The 19,986-nt window shown below is 42.2% G+C and overlaps 1 protein-coding gene across 1 annotated transcript in view; it reads right to left on the minus strand.

The window, feature by feature from the left end:
* The window catches only part of KIAA2012 (KIAA2012 ortholog), a 127,858-nt gene that overhangs the window by 7,580 nt on the left and 100,292 nt on the right, over nt 1-19,986 (minus strand). The window contains exons 15-20 of the mRNA XM_032278637.1: nt 12,168-12,258; nt 10,242-10,404; nt 9,070-9,184; nt 4,988-5,373; nt 1,646-1,848; nt 795-967 (exon numbers count right to left, since the gene is read on the minus strand). Coding sequence (XP_032134528.1) covers nt 795-967; nt 1,646-1,848; nt 4,988-5,373; nt 9,070-9,184; nt 10,242-10,404; nt 12,168-12,258 — 1,131 coding nt within the window. The remainder of the gene's footprint in view (nt 1-794; nt 968-1,645; nt 1,849-4,987; nt 5,374-9,069; nt 9,185-10,241; nt 10,405-12,167; nt 12,259-19,986) is intronic.

Here is a 19,986-nt window from a genome sequence, read left to right on the forward strand (position 1 = left end):
AGCCTCCCGAGTAGCTGGGACTATCGGCACATGCCACTACACCCAGCTAGTTTTTGTACTTTTAGTAGAGAAAGGGTTTTGTCATGTTGGCCAGGCTGGTCTCGAACTCCTGACCTCAGGTGATCCACCTGCCTCACCCTCCCAAAATTCTGAGATTACAAGCGTGAGTTACGACACTTGGCTAGAAGAGTGGATTTTGAAGAAAAAAAAAAGTGGATTTTGAATGTTCCCAACACAAATGATGAATGTTTGAGGTGATGGATATGCTCATTACCCTGATTTGATAATTACACATTGTATATGTGTCAAATATTACATTGTACTCTGTAAATATGTACAATTATTCTATGTCAATTAAAAATAAGTAATAATTTTTAAAAAGAGGCTGGTGAGATTCCACACATCAGCACCTGAAGGTGTCCTGAAACTGTCAGCTGCTTGTGACTGTTTCCGTTTGCTAGGGAAGGAAGAAAGGAGTAAGGCTGTGTCTCCAATTTAGGTAGCTCCTGAGCAATGCTGAAAGGGCAAAGGGAAGGGCAAGGTCCCAGTTCAGGAGGTTGTTGGATTGAGAGAAGGCCTCTGGAGTCACTTCCAAAAGCAAGTCATTACTTTCTTATTTAGATCTATATTAACACACTATAGTCATACATAATCATTTTGAAAAAAATGTTTATATATTTTGAGTGCTTAACACACTAAGGCCTAGGATAGGAATAAATGAACACTCACAGTTGGATAAAAATGTTTCTGCCCCAAATAGAAGAGAGATGCAAAGAGCTCAAGAACCCCCTCACCGGCCCTCTCAGCTTCCTTCTGCTGCTTTTCTCTCTGTAGTTCTCGTAGTTTCCTCCGAAACTCCTCTTGCTGTTGCCGAGCTCTCTCCTGGGCTGCTTTCAACCGGAGCTGCTGCTTTCTCTCCTCCTCCTCCTGCCGCTGCTGTTCTTCTTGGAGTCTCTGTTTCCTCAAGCTGAGAAAACACAAGATGGGCAGGGAAATGGCAGAAAACACTGAGGCATCCTTGTGAGACGAGCCAAAAGACAGTGCCCATGGGGGAGGCTCTGAGCCCACTGGCCACGGGGAGCATCCCATTCCCAGGACACTCAGTTTTCCAAGGGAAGCCAGGATTGAAGAGCAGAGACAAGAGCCCAGTGGGCTAGAAACCAGAGTTTCAGTACACAGCTCTGTACCCTGGCACAAAAGTTCATTTTTCATTCTTAAGGATTTCAAAACTCCTGCCTCACAGGGTTGTTGTGAAGATTAAATTGCAGTTGAGGCCTGTGAAAGGGGCTAGCACAGTGCAGACAGCAAAGCGCAGGAGCCTGGCAAATGTTTGCTGGACTGAATTTCAGGGCCTTCCCAAGAAGATCTGATGACCATCAATGTGAGTAACCCTCACGTGGGGTTGTAAACCTGAATGTGAGTGACATTCAGCAGAATATACCCATGCCCTTGGCTGAGACGCTGCAGCTTTTCTCTGGTCGGTGTTGTTCCTAGGAAAACTGAGGGCAGAGAAAAATAACGCATGCTGTTTTACTTTGGGGCATGAGCCTCAGAACCAAACATTGTCTCTAGGGGAGGTCAACCACTGCCTTCTTTTCTTCTGCTTCTGAACATGGCTGTAGTCTCTTTGGCTTGCCCGACCTACCGCATCTCTTCTGTGCGTCTCTGCTGCTCCAGCTCCAGCTCCTCCTCCATCTTTTTTGCCCTCTCCAGCTGCTCCTGCTGGAGCTGCCTCTGCTCTTCCTGCTCCCTTCTCTTCCTCTCCACCTCCAGCCGCCTCATCTCCGCTCTTTCTGTTCGAAGTCTGTCCTGGGAAGCCTTCTTCTGTTCCCTCTTAGTGAGGAGGGCCTAAGAAACCAGAGTGTTCTCAGTGCAAGGAACAGATAGGTCAGTCTCAGCACTGAGCCCTTCTCCACCCCAGACAATGTTGTCTCTAATCAAAGATGGCCTCATAAAGCAGACTCCATACTCTGCCCACAGCTGCAGACTCAGCTGCCACCAGCTTGGACTTTTGGGTCTGACTGACCTTGATTCAACTCTGTCTCTTACTTGCTCTGGGATTTAGGGATTACAACTTAAACTTCCCGATATTGTCTTCTTCATGATATTGTCGCCAGGATTAGCTGAAATAATGAAAGTGCCAACATAATGTCCAGTACATGGTAGGTTCTAGAGTTCTCAACCCTAGCTGCACTTTAGAATTACCCAAGGAGCTTTCAAAAATTACTTGAGACTGGGCACAGTGGCATTTTGGGAGGCTGAGGTGGGAGGATTGCTTGAGCCCAGGGGTTCAAGGTAACAAGTGACCTATGATCATGCCACTGCACTCCTGGGTGACAAAGCAAGACTCTGTCTCAAAACTATATAAATACCTGGCACAGTAGCTCATGCCTGTAATCCCAGCACTTTGGGAGGCCAAGGTGGGCGGATCATGAGGTCAAGAGATTGAGACCATCCTGGCCAATATGGTGAAACCTTGCCTGTACTAAAAATACGAAAATCAGCTGGGCACGGTGGCGCACACCTGTAGTCCCAGCTACTTGGGAGGCTGAGGCAGGAGAATTGCTTGAACCCTGCAGGCGGAGGTTGCAGTGAGTCAAGATCACACCACTGCACTCCAGCCTGGCGACAAAGTAGGACTCTGCCTCAAAAAAAAAAAAACCACATATATATATATATTTACATATGATGGTTATATATATGTATGAATATATGTATGTATATGTACATATATATACACACATACATGCATATATACACACATACATGCATACATACACCACACACACACACACACACACACTCAACACACACACACACACACACACAAATAAAAACAAAAGTACCTGAGGCCAAGACTCTACCCAGACCAATGAAAATCTCTAGGTGGAAGCCCTCAGTTGTTGAAAAATTTCTTGAGTGATTCTAACATGAAGCCAGAGTTGGGAACCACAGGTTCTAGATAGAAGCTATTTTACCAGGGCAATCTCAGGTATAGATGGGTCAGACTCACATTTAATCCCATAGAAACTCACCTTTCCAATGGAAGGTTGTTATTTCAGTTTATATGAAGGTTGTTATAGCTTTCCTTTTCTCCCTAATGCCTCTTCCTCAGAAATATGCCTATGAAGGAACCTTGAGAGGCAAGCCTTCCAGGAACTCTGTGTATCCAACTCAGAGAAAAATCTCCCTGCTTTTTAGCCTTTGCAGAGGCAGCACAATACTATGACAATAAATCTAAGACATGTTGATGATCACGCAGGCTCAGAAAAGTTCTGCCCATAGGTTGAAATTTTCATCTGTTGTGCAGAGTGGAATTTTGTGATCCCGGCAGCTGGGAGAGACTGAGAACTATAGAGGAAAATCTTCCTGGAATCCTTTTTGGAAGACCATGGGCCATAAAATAAGTAAATAGATAATAATTTAAAATAGTGACAAGAGTCCTGAACTTAGAGTCAAAGGACCTAAGCTTAAGTCTTGGCTCTACCACTCAATGGTTGCGTAATTTCTGGCAATCTGCATTTAACTCCCTCTAGCTTCTATTTCTGGATCTGTAAAATGGGGCTAATCATAGTTGGCTCACAGTGTGGTTGTAAAGGTTAATGTAACATATGTGAGTTTAACCATGGTGGCTTAGCCGTGTGTGCATTTGTAGTGTTTAAAGCTACTTTTTAATTTTTTGTATAAGATGTCAAAATGAAGTTCAGTACCTTAGTCTCAGTGGAAGAAATAGTAATCTATTCTAACATCAGAAGGAAAATTGGTTGTGTTGGTCATACTGACAGATGATGTCTCTATATGGTACTCTTTTTTGGTTAATTGCAGGGACTTCCTTCCTTCCTTCCTTCCTTCCTTCCTTCCTTCCTTCCTTCCTTCCTTCCTCCCTCCCTCCCTCCCTCCCTCCTTCCTTCCTTCCTTCCTTCTTTCTTTTTTCTCTCTTTGTTTCTTTTCTTTCTTTCTTTTTTTGGTTACAGATAGAATCTTGTCCTGCTGCTCAGGCTGGAGTGCAGTGGCATAAACATAGCTCACTGCAGCCTCAAACTCCTGATCTTAAGCAATGCTCCTGCCTTGGCCTCCCAAAGTGCTGGGATTACAGGGATGTGCCACCGCATCGGGCCTAATTGCAGCAATTTTCAAGGTTAATTTTTCCTTACACTCAGTTTTCTCTTCAGACCTCCGCATAAGAATCAAAGCCTCTGGAACAAAGTGACTCTTACATGCAAAAGCACCCTTTGTATTTTTTTCTTTTTTGAGATGGAGTATTGCTCTGTCGCTCAGGCTGGAGTGCAGTGGCATGATCTTTGCTCACTGCAACCTCTGCCTCCCGGGTTCAAGCAATTTTCTCACATCATACTCCCTAGTAGCTGGGATTACTTGCACACACCACCATGCCTAGCTAAATTTTATATTTTTAGTAGAGATAGGGTTTCACTATGTTGGCCAGGCTGGTCTCTAACTCTTGACCTCATGATCCGCCCACCCCAGCTTCCCAAGGAGCTGGGATTACAGGCGTGAGCTACTGTGCCCGGCCCAAAAGCACCTTGTAAAAACAGATATATGTATACAGTATCTGTTTTATATATGTATACATACTGCCTCTGTTCCAGCTGTATACCACAGAAACACAGATTAGGAAAGCAGAAATTTCCACAGCCTTTGGGAGGCAAGCAATAGATGAGCCCTAGCCTAAGTCAAGTAAATATGCTTGACTCTGATAGCCAGTATCCACCTTTCCCTGTAACCATGAGTCCTGCACCCCTCACAGATGGGTACTGTGCTCATTATCCACCCTATTCTTTACAGGGTGGATACTTGCCCTGGCAGTGTGGGGGCCTCACAGAATGCATCACTTCAGAGGGGTTTTGCCACCCCTGCATCTTTGATCAGGTCTTACTAGGGTCAGAAGATACCAAAGGAGAACAATAAGACCATTAGGTATTAGAGCTGTTTCAGTAAGTGCAATATAATTAAGGGCAGCTTTTCTCACCTCTGCACTTGTGCCAAGTGAGGACAGAACTCCCTCTGTCAAGCCGAGGACATCAGACTTGACTTTGGAAGGGTCCTCACAGCTTCTCTCTCCTTTAGGTTCCATGTTGCCAGTGACAGTTGCAATCTGGGAGGGTGATGATCTTCCATCTAGAGAAACTTGGGTCTCCTGGGCATCATATTTGGGAGAAAGCCAAGGGTCCTCTACAAAGGAGTCTGAAGCGAAGGAACTTCTATTTGAGGTGTCTTCTGTTTCCTCAGAGTGAATGACATCAGGCCCACTCTGCTCTGCCGCTTTCTCCAGATTTCTTTCCTTCAGTGTCCTTTTCCTTTGGGCTCCTGGGTTTTTTTCTAAATTTTTTTTAGCCTTTGAGTCCTTTGATTTTCCTGGGGCAGAACAATTGGGAATAGAGACATAGCTGAGTTAATGTGATCTCTAGACATCATTTTTAGTAACTTTTTTTTTTTTTTTTTTTTTTGAGATAGGGTCTTGCTCTGTCATCCAGGCTGGAGTAGTCACCCAGTAGCATGATCATGGCTCATTGCAGCCTTGATCTCCTGGGCTCAAGTGATCCTCCCACGTCAGCCTCCTGAGTAGCTGGGACTGCAGGTGCACCACCATGTCCAGCTAATTTTTGTATTTTTTGTAGAAATGGGGCTTTGCCTCTTAAAGGAGAACTACAAGCCACTGCTCAATGAAATAAGAGAGGACACAAACAGATGGAGAAACATTCCATGTTCATGGTTAGGAAGAATTGATATCGTGAAAATGGCCATACTGCCCAAAGTAATTTACAGATTCAATGCTATCCCCATCAAGCTACCAATGACCTTCTTCACAGAACTGGAAAAAATCACCTTAAACTTCATATGGAATCAAAAGAGAGCCCGCATAGCCAAGTCAATTCTAAGCAAAAAGAACAAAGCGGGAGGCATCACACTACTGGACTTCAAACTATACTACAAGGCTACAGTAATCAAAACAGCATGGTACTGGTACCAAAACAGAGATATAGACCAATGGAACAGAACAGAGGTCTCAGAGGCAACACAACATATCTACAACCATCTGATCTTTGACAAACCAGACAAAAACAAGCAATGGGGAAAGGATTCCCTGTTCAATAAATGGTGTTGGGAAAGCTGGCTAGCCATGTGCAGAAAGCAGAAACTGGACCCCTTCCTGATACCTTACACTAAAATTAACTCCAGATGGATTAAAGACTTAAACATAAGACCTAACACCATAAAAACCCTAGAAGAAAATCTAGGCAAAACCATTCAGGACATAGGTGTAGGCAAGGACTTCATGACCAAAACACCAAAAGCATTGACAACAAAAGCCAAAATAGACAAATGGGACCTAATCAAACTCCACAGCTTCTGCACAGCAAAAGAAACAGTCGTTAGAGTGAATCGGCAACCAACAGAATGGGAAAAAATTTTTGCAGTTTACCCATCTGACAAAGGGCTGATATCCAGAATTTACAAAGAACTAAAACAGATTTACAAGAAAAAAAACTAACAAGCCCATTCAAAAGTGGGCAAAAGATATCAACAGACACTTTACAAAAGAAGACATACATGAGGTCAACAAACATATGAAAAAATGCTCATCATCACTGGTCATCAGAGAAATGCAAATCAAAACAACATTGAGATACCATCTCACGCCAGTTAGAATGGCGATCATTAAAAAATCTGGAGACTATCGCTTCTCGGCCTTTTGGCTAAGATCAAGTGTAAAAAATCTGGAGACTAGGCCGGGCACGGTGGCTCACGCCTATAATCCCAGCACTTTGGGAGGCCGAGGCGGGTGGATCACGAGGTCAAGAGATCAAGACCATCCTGGTCAACATGGTGAAACCCCGTCTCTACTAAAACTACAAAACATTAGCTGGGCATGGTGGCACGTGCCTGTAGTCCCAGCTACTCAGGAGGCTGAGGCAGGAGAATTGCCTGAACCCAGGAGGCGGAGGTTGCAGTGAGCCGAGATCGGGCCATTGCACTCCAGCTTGGGTAACAAGAGCAAAACTACGTCTCAAAAAAAAAAAAAAAATCTGGAGACAACAGATGCTGGAGAGGATGTGGAGAAATAGGAACACTTTTGCACTGTTGGTGGGAGTGTAAATTAGTTCAACCATTGTGGAAGACAGTGTGGCGATTCCTCAAGGACCTAGAAATAGAAATTCCATTTGACCCAGCAATCCCATTACTGGGTATATATCCAAAGGATTACAAATCGTTCTACTATAAGGACACGTGCACACGAATGTTCATTGCAGCACTGTTTACAATAGCAAAGACCTGGAACAAACCCAAATGCCCATCGACGATAGACTGGATAGGGAAAATGTGGCATATATACACCATGGAATATTATGCAGCCATCAAAAACGATGAGTTTGTGTCCTTTGTAGGGACATGGATGAACCTGGAAACCATCATTCTCAGCAAACTGACAGAACAGCAGAAGATCAAACACTGCATGTTCTCACTCATAGGCGGGTGTTGAACAATGAGAACACATGGACACAGGGAGGGGTGCACTACACACTGGGGTCAGTTGGGGGGAAATAGGGGAGGGACGGTGGGGGGTGGGGAGCTGGGGAGAGATAGCAAGGGGAGAAATGCCAGATGTAGGTGATGGGGAGGAAGGCAGCAAATCACACTGCCACGTGTGTACCTATGCAACAATTTTGCATGTTCTTCACATGTACCCCAAAATCTAAAATGCAATAAAATAAATAAATGGGGAGAACAAACAAACAAACAAACAAAAAAACAAAACAAAAAAAGAAATGGGGCTTTGCCATGTTGCCCAGGCTAGTCTCTAATCTCTGAGCTCAAGAAATCTGCTCACTTCCCAAAGTGATGGGATTACAGGTGTGAGCCACCATGCCTGGCCCCTTTTTAGTAACTTTTAAAAGTTAGTATGCAATAGAATCACCTGCGGTGCAGATTCCTGAGCCCCAGCCCCAGAATCTGGTTCAGTGGGAATCTGCATTGTAACAAACACCCCGTGTGTTTTGGGAAGAGTAGTTTGCAGACCACCCTTGCTATTAAATAAGTTCTATTTCACTCCGACTTACAGTAGGGGCAGGACTGCCCAGAAGGGAGGCTTATAGACACAGCTGGAAAGTCATGCCTTGAGAGTCTGGCTTGAGGTTGCAGCTTTGTAACCTGGCAAAGTTTAGCTTTCCACACTCTAAGGACCCTCCCTTCACTTCACCTTTGGTGGGGACACCACAAGTATTTCCTTTTCCTAATCCTGCCAATGCTACCCAACTCATGGTCTACAGAAATGTAAACTCAGAAAGAGTTAAACAAGCAAATCTCAAAAATAGATTTTGCTCAGGAGCGTACCCATTGTTGTCCTTTCCAGCAGCATTGGATTTGTTTGGAGGGTATTCTGTACCATGTGGGAAGTAAAGAATGGGTGTAAGTTTTAGGCTAAAGAAAGTCTTCAGAAGCACAGGAATCTGAGTTCCTGGTCAGGGAATCAAGACAGAAACCGTAGCTTGGAGGATCATTCAACACTGTGGCATCCTTCCCCTTCCCAAATGCTCTCACTACCCAATACTCCGATTATGTGATATAGTTATTATTTTATGGAGGCAGTAGTAATAGAATCTGTTAGGAGTCAAATAGGAAAGGACAAACCCTGGGTCTACCACTTTACTGTCTGATCTGCTTGATGTTACGCAAGTCACCCAACCTTGCTAAACCTCAGTTGCTACATGAATATAATAATAAAACTTCCTTCATGGAGATGTTGTGAGGATTTAATGAGATCATATATACAGAGTCCTAATAGAGTAGGTATTCAGTAAATAGGTGCTGTTATTATTATACTTTCTTTTCTTGGTGAACACAGGCCTCTAGTCTCCCCATTTTCCTCTATCTCTATCTATTAAGATATTGACATGAAGTAAGGCTGCAACACCATCCTAGCTCTAGTGGTCAAGGAGACTCAAAACAGAGCGTTTGTCTGGTAGGATCCATGCTAATTACCCACACCACCTCCCGACCCCCAGTAGGAGTTTTCTCCAGTTTTTGTTACTTGCCAGCACATTCTCTTACCGACGGCAGCCTCTGCTTCCCTGTAGATCTTTCCTTCTCTCTCTCTCTTGAGTGCTTTCGTTTTGTCTGTCTTGAGTCTTTTCTTTCTTTTGGCTTTGTCAATCAGATCCCTCTCCTAAAGGTGAAAAATCAAGAAAGGGGACCATGATATTTATAGGAAATGAACAAAAAGAAAAAACCATCAAAGAAGACTGTGTTGAACAAGGTGACAGACTGGCTTAGAATGGAATTTGTGTGAGTTCCAGGTAAAGCAGAAGAATGAATCTTAGAGAATGCAGAGCCAATGGGGAGATTCAAAGGTTCAACCTTTGATGTAAAACTGCTAGGAATAATTTCATTAGCGAAAAGAGGAGGAAAACATACTTTATGGTCTGCCTCCTTTCTTAGATTCTAATTCATGATCTACAGAGCTGGATCAAAGTGAAACAGTTTTTACCTTTGCTAGATTGGTGTTGCCATGATTAATGGTTAACTATTGTAAATCAAAACCAGCTTTATTCACTGCAGAATTATTTGCTAACTTTCAGGAAACCTCAGGGAGATGACCACCTTTCTCCATGGGCTGGAACAACACAGTTCTTCCTCCTAAGAGGATGGCAGAATGGGGCAGTGACCACCCACTCAGTACCTTTGTAGGAATTAGAAATGGGCTGGGCGTGGTGGCTCATGCTGTAATCCCAGCACTTTGGGAGGCTGAGGTGGGTGGATCACTTGAGGTTAGGAGTTTGAGACCAGCCTGGCCAACATGGTGAACCTCCATCTCTACTGAAAAAAATACAAAAATTAGCTGGGAGTAGTGGGACATGCCTGTAATCCCAGCTACTTGGGAGGCTGCGGCAGAAGAATCACTTGAACCCGGGAGGTGGACGTTGCAGTGAGCTGAGATTGTGCCACTGCACTCCAGCTTGGGTGACACAGAGAGACTGTGTCTCAAAAAAAAAAAAAAAAAAAAAAAGGAATTAGAAATGGATGCTCCATCCTTCATGAGGCTGCAGCCCAATGTGGCTGTACAGGGCTTCGTAAGCAGAACACAGGCTGGACTTAATGCTCCCCTCATTCGCTTTATACAAAAATGCCGCCCTCATAGTGAGCACTCTATACAACTGTACATGGTATCCTTGATGAGATCCAGGTAGGGCTTTCAGACTGAGCTTTTAGGTGTTTACACTCACATGACCGATGCTGGCTGTCTCTTGGCTAAATAGTCTTGGTTCAGCCTTCCCTTCTCTTTCTCTTGGAAGAAGAGATGTATACACAGCACTCAACCTCTCTGGTGACTCAGGCCTGTGTCCCGGAAGTCCTCTGTGGAGGTGGTGTACATCATAATCTCTGCTCCTTTGAAAAGAGCACACCAACAGGACCAAACTAAAGAAAAAAACTCTGGTGGAAAGAAGGAGGGCAAGTGAACCAACATTGAGCACCTGTTCTCTGCAGGCCCTGTGCCTGACATTTGGCATACTCAGTCAACGCTTTTTCTTCTGCATATCCCATGGTAAGGAAGATCAGAAAGATTGGTCTTCACTTTTGGGGTTTCCTCAGATAAATCCTAAAACTCAGAGAGTAGGAGAAGTCATTTGCTCTTTGGGGTTGCATATTTATGCTTTTAATTGAATGACAAAGAATTATTTAACTGAAATTTCTTCAATCGAAGGATTAGCTGGAAAAAGAAAGTGACCTTTAAGAAAGATTGTGTTGGGAACATGTAACTATCCATTCAGTCCTTTATGCCCTCTGACTTCTATCTTTATCAAATTCAGCCACTAAGAGGTCATGTGCTGTGGTGGTTTTATCCATTGTAGAATTGCTGTCACTCACTGAGTGCCCTGAGGATAACTGACTTATGCCCTCTGGGTAAAAAGGCCACTGAAAAACAGCCCCATGCATTGCAGTGACAGGAGCAATAGCAGCTACTGTGTGCCAGGCCTGGTTCTGGGCATTTTATTTTATTTTTTTTTAGCTAAATGAGTATTCTCTTTACTGTGCTCTACAGGGCCTTACTGTAGAAACTTGAGAAATATTTGTTCAATGAGGTGAATGGAATTTCCTGTAAATATATGAGTCTTTAAATCATTCAATGTCACTCTATAAAAGCCCATAGGAGAAGTCTCCTTTAGAATTTAGTGCTTGGAAAACCTTTAATTTCCCTGAGGAATAGGTATGCTGCAAATGAGAACCACAAACCTGATTGTTTTACTTTTTTTTTTTCAGAAATCTCTGTGTCAGGAATCCCTCTGTCAAGCCTGAAATTAAGTCATGAAGACTGTAATGACTTTTGTGGAAGTTTGTGTTTTTTGCTCCTGATTTAAAAGATTTCTTTTTGATTATTTCGTGTTTTTTGGTGGAGGGAGGGTGGTTGTCATAAGCATTTAAAATACATTGTGAGCAAAGATCAGGTATAAAAATTTAAAAATGGAGTTCCTCTGGTGGCTGTCTCATTCATCGAAGTGCCTTTCCCCCTTTACTTCTGGGGAACGCAAAAGCTTTTTGACCCAGGAGGGAATCTTTACATCCCAGGGCAGGTGAGGGCAGGTTTTTGGGAGGTCACAATAGGCTCTAGTTCCAGATGGAGGCAGAGAGGCCACACCAGCTCCCACTGCCAAAGGGGGCTTAAATCAAAACACTATGCCTGACTGGCCGGGCTCACAGGAAGCACATTGGTACAGTACACAGGAAGCACTCAATACAGGCTAGCAATTATTATTAATATTGGTGTTAGGATTATTAGCATTATTTATTTTACTCAGCGCTGATTGAATGCTGAGGGGAGAAACCCAGGTTGAAGTGATAGATTTCAGCTTTCTAGGCATCTGTGTAGATTTCAGATTGGACAAATGGAAAGAGCTGTTTCCCCATGGTTAGAGTTAACTTCACCCTTCACCCACCCATTCAAATAATATGGTTTTTAGGTAGGAAACACACCACAATATAGTCATCCGCAGAATCTTTGTTTCTTAGACAGCCATTTAATTTTGGCTGTCAGAGCACACTGTCAGCTGAGAATTCTCATGCCTGTCAGAAAATAACCAAACTAAATGAATTAAAAATACAAACAAAGTAAAAGCAGAGAAGCTCGTGTTATTACAACTTTGAACACTTACACCTTTTGCACAGTATCTGCGTCTGGGGTCTGGATGTGCTCAGTCCGGGAAGCACTGAGAGAGTCAAGGGTCATACTCCTTGGCTCTGGGTCTGTGAAAACAGAGTATCAATCAATAAAGGACAATAGGCAGTTATCCTAGGAGGCGATCAGACATGGAAAAATGTCTACCTGGTGAGAGTCAAAGGCATGCAAATTAGAACAATGACGTATGCTATACCTAGAAAATTAGCAAATGCTTCAGAAACCAGGGCTGGCACATGGCAAGTAACATTTAAATTAGTATTAAAATATCCTTTGGGAAAGTGATATGACAGTATGTATCAGCAATCAGAAAAATGTTTTAGCCTTTGATCAGGAATCTCACTCCTGGGTATTTATCATAAGGAAAGAATTCAAAAGAAGAAACAAGCTTTTTGTACCAACTTACTTATTATAGCATTACTATTAATAATGGAAAATTGGAAACAGCTCAACAAGGGAGATTGGGGAAGTAATTTATGATACATTAACTTGACATTTAAAATTATGGTTAAAAAGATAAACAATATGGAAAATATGATGTGACAAGTAAAAATATAAACTACAGAATAGTGTGTTAGAACGTTATAACATCTGGATGGATACAAACTGGAAGAGAAAACAGAAAAAGGAAATAATAGATAACATTGGGAGGTTAACATGTATTTATATTTCCCCAGTATGGGTATAACATTGAGAAGCAAGTTGATTTTCGCCGGGCGCAATGGTTCATGCCTATAATCCCAGCACTTTGGGAGGCCAAGGCAGGCAGATCATGAGGTCAGAAGTTCTAGACCAGCCTGGCCACCATAGTGAAATCCTATTTCTACTGAAAATACAAAAATTAGCCGGGCATGGTGGTGTGTGCCTATAATCCCAGCTACTCGGGAGGCTGAGGCAGGAGAATCGCTTCAACCCAGGAGGCAGAGGCAGAGCAAAACTCCATTTAAAAAAAAAAAAAAGTACATATGGTCTGATTCCATTTATGTAAAATTCTAGAAAATGCAGACTAATCTGTAGTGACAGAAAGCACATCAGTGGTTGTCTAGGGATGAAGGAGGCTGGAATGGGGGAGGTATGAGGAAATTTTAGCAGTGATGAATATTTTATTTTGATTGTGGTGATGGTTTCATGAGAATTATACAATTTCAAAAGGTCTAATTTATTGTATGTCAATTATCCCTTGATAAAGCTGCTTTAAAAAAGTAGGAAGAGATATGTTAATACAAGAAAAGTGCCTAAACTCGTGCCAGCATACGGTAAAAACGAACAAGAACCAAAAAAATCTCACCATGCCCGCTCTCTTTACCCATATACAGCTACTGCAAATATTTTGGTGTATTTACTTTCATGTATATATAAAATGAATATATCATATCATATTTCCATAGAATTGATTAGTATATATTCAATTTTAATCTACTTTTATAATTTTCCCATATAATATTCTTAAAAAAATTTTTTTTTTAATTCTTAGAGACACAGCCTCGCTCTGTTGCTCAGGGTGGAGTGCGGTGGCATGATCACAGCTCACTGTAACTTTGAACTCCTGGGCTCAAGGGATCCTCCCACCTCAGCCTCCTGAGTAGCTGAGGCTACAGGTGTACACCACCACACCCAGCTAATGTTTGAAAATTTTAATTTTTGTAGAGACAAGGTCTCATCATATTGTACAGGCAGGTCTCAAACTCTTGGTCTCAAGTGATCCTCCTGCCTCAACTTCCCAAATTGTTGAAATGACAGGCATAAGCTGCCACACCTGGCCTAAATGTTCTTAAAAAATGATTTTAGACTGGATGTGGTGGCTTATGTCTGTAATCTCAGGACATTGGGAGGCTGAGGCAGGCAGATCGCTTGGGCACAGGAGTTTGAGACCAGTCTGGGAAACATGGCGAGACCCTGTCTCTACAAAAAAATAGAGAAATTAGCTGGGCATGGTGCCATGCGTCTGTCGTCCCAGCTACTCAGGTGGGTGAGGTGGGAGGATTGCTTGAGCTTGGGAGGTCGAAGCTGTAGTGAGCTGTGATGGTGCCACTGCACTCCAGCCTGAAAGACAGAGAGGGACCCTGTCTCAAAAAAATTTTTTTAATAGCACAGTATGTTATCATATGAATGTACCATGTGTGACTTAACCAAACATGTAATTAAAAAAATTCATATTGCTTCTATTTTGTATAACTATAAAGAGTTTTGCATAGAATATTCTTTTTTTTTTTTTTTTGAGACGGAGTTTCACTCTTGTTACCCAGGCTGGAGTGCAATGGCACGATCTCGGCTCACCGCAACCTCCGCCTCCTGGGTTCAGGCAATTCTCCTGCCTCAGCCTCCTGAGTAGCTGGGATTACAGGCATGCGCCACCATGCCCAGCTAATGTTTTTTGTATTTTTAGTAGAGACGGGGTTTCACCATGTTGACCAGGATGGTCTTGATCTCTTGACCTCGTGATCCACCCGCCTTGGCCTCCCAAAGTGCTGGGATTACAGGCTTGAGCCACCGCGCCCGGCTGCATAAAATATTCTTGAAAGGAATTTTTGTTTTGTTTCTGAGACAGTCTCGCTCTGTCGCCCAGGCCGGAGTGCAGTGGTGCAATCTCGGCTCACTACAACCTCCACCTCCTGGGTTCAAGTGATTCTCATGCCTCAGCCTCCTGAGTAGCTGGGATTACAGGCATGCACCACCATGCCTGGCTAATTTTTGTATTTGTAGTAGAGATGGGGTTTTGCTATGTTGGGCAGGCTGGTCTTAAATCCTGGCCTCAAGTGATCCACCTGCCTCGGCGTTCCAAACTACAGGTGTGAGCCACCGCATCCGGCTAGGAATGTTTTGATTATTAAAAAATGCACTCTTTGTCCACATTTCTGATTATTAACAGATGTACAGTCCTCAAATCACAATGCCTACTGCCAAATTTTTCCCCAGAAAATTTGTACCAATTTGTACTCCAAAAAAAAGGTTATTCCTTCCGTCATTTATCAGATTTACTGAATATTTACTAAATGCCAGGCATTGTGCAAGGTGCTGGGAATATGGCGGTGAATCAGTTAGACACAGATGCTGGTCTAAGGGAGCTTACATTCCAGTGGGGAAGATGAATATTAAAACAAACAAAACCTCAAAACACAAAACTGTTTTTGAAAGGAAGACTCTAATATTCAATTTGTGCCTTTCTGAGAAGTAGATTCTTGCATGAATTAATTAATTTAGACTCAGTTTTATTTATTTGAAGATATTATACTTTTAAAGAAAGATTTGAAAAGAAAAAATTCACCCATTATCGGCATCATTCCCTTAATACTGTGGTTAATCCATTTTTCTTTTTTCTTTCTTTGAGACGTAGTCTCACTCTGTCCACCAGGCTGGACTGTAGTGGCTCGATTTTGGCTCACTGCAACCTCTGCTTCCTGGGTTCAAGCAATTCTCTGCCTCAGCCTCCCGAGTAGCTGGGATTACAGGCGCCTGCCACCACGCCCAGCTAATTTTTTTATTGTTAGTAGAGGTGAGCTTTCACCATTTTGGCCAGGCTAGTCTTGAACTCCTGACCTCGTGTTCCATCCGCCTTGGCCTCCCAATGCTGGGATTGCAGGTGTGAACCACTGCACCCAGACTGTTAATCCATTTTTCAATGTTTGGTTGTGGTTTCCCCACCCAAGAGCTTCTTTACAACCTGGGTTTCCTTCTACCTCTACTCAGGTTCAGGGAGGTAGATGTCCGCTGTATCACACATCTTTAGAGGAGGCACAAGACTATTAACGCACAAAGGTGGTTAAGGAAACTGGAAACATTGACCAGGCTGTACCTTGGAATTTATTTTGTCTTGGATAATATGTAACATTAACAGAGAGCAGAAGCTGGTCGAGTATCTTTGTGTCGAAGGGTAGTTCTGTGAGGGTTTCTTTCCTTAACATCGCTGGCTGGGAAAAAACTCATTGAAGACCCTCACTGCTCTTCACTTTTGAACTCTGGGACAGGGCATGAAAGGACCAGCAGAGGGCGCATTTGTATTGACCAAAAGCTTGTTCTACATTGAAACTTCCATTGTCATTAGAATTGAAACCCTGTCGGTTTGGGGATGTGGACCATAGAAGGGTGTTTTTTTTTTTTTTTTTTTTTTTTTTTTTTTCCCTCTCTCTTAGTAAAATAACCTGCTATTTAGGAAGTATTGAAACAAACGAAGTCAGTGCTTTGAATAATAACGTACAACTTTTAACTACCTTAAAAAAGTGTATACAGGCCAGGTGTGGTGGCTCACGCCTGTAATCCAAGCACTTTGGAGGCCAAGGCGGGCGGATCACCTGAGGTCGGGAGTTCAAGACCAGCCTGACCAACATTCTGAAACCCCGTCTTTAAAAAATAGTCTATACAATATCTTAATCATTCATAGTATTGGAAAAATACTGTACAATAATTGCCTATAGATTTGCCACTTAGTTTTGTGAAATTTTAACATTTTGCCATATTCAAGTCTTGTATTTTCTAAAGAAATAAAACATAAAAAAATAAAAATAAAATAAAACATTTAAGACACAGTCCAAGACTTCATTGTATCACGTGCTACTATGGTTTGAATGTTATCGTTTCCTTTAAAATTCATCTGTTGAAAACTAAATATTCAATGCAGCAGTGTTGGGAAGTGGGGCTTAAACAAAAGGATTTAGGTCATGGAGGGCTCCATCCTCATGAATAGATTAATGCTGCTATAAAAAGCGTTTGTCGTCTGGGCACAGCAATGCACACCTGTAATACCAGGTACTCGGGAGGCTGAGACACTGGATCGTGTGAGCCCAGGAATTCAGGGTTAGCCTGGGTGCATACAGAGACCTCATCTCTAAAAAAAGAAAAAGGGCTTGTGGGAATGGAGTCTCTCTCTCTCTCTTTTTTTTTTTTTTTGAGATGGAGTCTTGCTCTGTTGCCAGGCTAGAGTGCAGTGGTGTGATCCCAGCTCACTGCAACCTCTGCCTCCCAGGTTCAAGTGATTCTCCTGCCTCAGCCTCCTGAGTATCTGGGATTACAGGTGCATGCCACCACGCCCAACTAGTTTTTGTACTTTTAGTAGAGACGGTGTTTCACCATGTTGGCCAGGATGGTCTCGATATTTTGACCTCGTGATCTGCCTGCCTCGGCCTCCAAAGTGCTGGGATTACAGGCGTGAGCCACCTTGCCCAACCTCTCTTGCCTTTTTGCCTTCCATCATGTGAGGACACAGTAAGAAACCTGCATCTTGATCTTGGGCTTCTCAGCCTTCAGCACTGTGGGAGACTAAATATCTGTTCTTTATAAATTAGCCAATCTCAGGCATTCTGTTACAGCAACACAAATAATCCCATTTCCCTCTCTTCCCCCGAGGTAATCAGTTTCTTATATTTATCAGTCCTCATCTATATTTTTATATCTGTATTACATATAAATGGACATGTAAACAATATATAGTATTATTTTACATATTAAAACTTTACATAAATGATATTGTTTATATAACTTTTTCAACTTGTCTCTTTATTTTGCTTAGCATTATGTTTTTGGGATTAACCCATATTAATATATGTAATTTTATTTTAAGCTATCATACAGTATTCCATTGTAGAAAATATGACTTTTTAAATCCATCTTAGTGTTGATGGCCATTTTGACTATTTCCAATTTCTTACGATTATAAATAATATTTCAATGAACCTTTTTAGGAGAGTCACTGTTCATACATACTTTCTCTAAAGCATACCTGGGAATGAAATTATTGGGTTGCAGGATATATGCATCTTCAATTTATTGGATATTTCCAAATTGCTCTAAATTTCTAAAACTTCATATCCTCTTCAATAGTGTTTATAGACTTTTAAACTTTTGCTGATCTGATATACATAAAAGGATATATTTTTGTTTTAACTTGAATTTTCCTGACTAGTAGGAAAGTTGAACTTTTTTTCTACATGGCCATTTATTTAGGTTTCTTCTTCTGTTAGTTGCCTGTTCATATCATTTGCTCATTTATTTTCCTTGGGTTGATTGTCTTTTTCTTTCCCTATTTGTAGAGGGAAGAACTGCTGCTGCATTTTGGTTAGGAATCCTTTGTTGGTTACATGCATTTCAGGTATCTCCTTCTAATCTGCAATTTGGCTTTTAGCTTTATGCTGTCTTGTTGAAAACTTAAACTTTAATATAGTCAGATTCATTGTCCAGGCACAGTGGCTCACACCTGTAATCCCGGCACTTTGGGAGGCTAAGGTCGGCAGATCACTTGAGTTCAGGAATTCAAGACCAGCCTGGCCAACATGGTGAAACCCTGTCTCTACTAAAAATACAAAAATTAGCTGGGCATGGTGGTGCATGCCTGTAATCCCAGCTACTTGGGAGGCTGAGGCAGGAGAATCACTTGAACCCAGGAGGTAGAGGTTACAGTGAGCTGAGATCAAGACACTGTACTCCAGCCTGGGCAACAGAGTGAGACTCCATCTCAAAAAAAAAAAAAAAAAAAAAGATTTATCAATAATGTTCTTTATGGTTTTTGTTACGAATAATAGGTAAAAAGATTTTTCTTTTCCCAAATTCATAAAGATATTCTGCTATGTTTTCTTCTAAAAGTTAAATTTTGCGTTTGGACCTTAAGCTCCTGAATACACCTGATATTTTGTGAGAATTTTAAAATTGGATAACCAGTTGTCTCCAGCTTATATAGTGAGTGACAGATCATCCTTTCCCCACTATTTTCCTCAGTGTTTTATAATGCCATTTTTTCCATATATCAAGTTTCCCATACACAAGCACATTTATTTCTGGATTCTCTATTCTCTTCTCGCTGTTGCTAAGCCAATAGCATACAGTTTTATCTTTTGCAGCTTTAAAATAAGTTTTTATATTTGGCAGGGCAAACTCTTCCACTTTGTTTTTCTTCAAAATTGTATTGGCTAGTGTCTTAGTCTGTTCAGACTGCTATAATAAAATACCATAAACTGGGTAGCTTATAAACAACAGAAATTTATTTCTTATGGGTCTAGAGGCTGGAAAGTTCAAGATCAGGGTGCTGGAACATTGTGTCTGGTGGGAAGGGAATCTTCTGGTTCATGGAGGGAAGCTTCTTTTGTGTCCTCACATGATAAAAGGGGCAAGACAGCTCTCTGGGGCCTCCTTTGTAAAGGCACTAATCCCATTTTTGAGGGCTCTGCCCTCACGACTTAATCACCTCCCAGAGGCCTGACCTCCAAGTACCTTTACATTGGTGATTAGGTTTCAGCATACGAATTTTGGGGAAACACAAACATTCAGACCATGACAGTTATTTCTGGATTTTCTATATGAATTTTAAGATCAGCTAATCATGTTCTGCCAAAAACCCTGTTGGGGATTTTTAGAATTGCAATTGCATTGAATTTATAGACTGCCAAAAGGAAAAACCAAACCCAATCAGAATCTGATCAAGTCTCTAGTCCAAGTGTTAACGTACAGGACATGTGGAAGACAGAGAAACATGTTAAACTGCACCATGAGAATGCAATCGGCAAAGCCTAGATTGAAACTCAACACGGAAAGTGACCCGATTTTCTATAAACAAACGAAAAGGGGGAAAAATAAATGGAAGGGGCCGGGCGCGGTGGCTCAAGCCTGTAATCCCAGCACTTTGGGAGGCCGAGGCGGGTGGATCACGAGGTCAAGAGATCGAGACCATCCTGGTCAACATGGTGAAACCCCGTCTCTACTAAAAATACAAAAAATTAGCTGGGCATGGTGGTGCGTGCCTGTAATCCCAGCTACTGAGGAGGCTGAGGCAGGAGAATTGCCTGAACCCAGGAGGCGGAGGTTGCTGTGAG

The sequence above is a fragment of the Sapajus apella genome, unplaced genomic scaffold (assembly GCF_009761245.1).
Source record: "Sapajus apella isolate SASKATOON/1434 unplaced genomic scaffold, GSC_monkey_1.0 scaffold10, whole genome shotgun sequence".
Taxonomy (NCBI): Eukaryota; Metazoa; Chordata; class Mammalia; order Primates; family Cebidae; genus Sapajus; species Sapajus apella.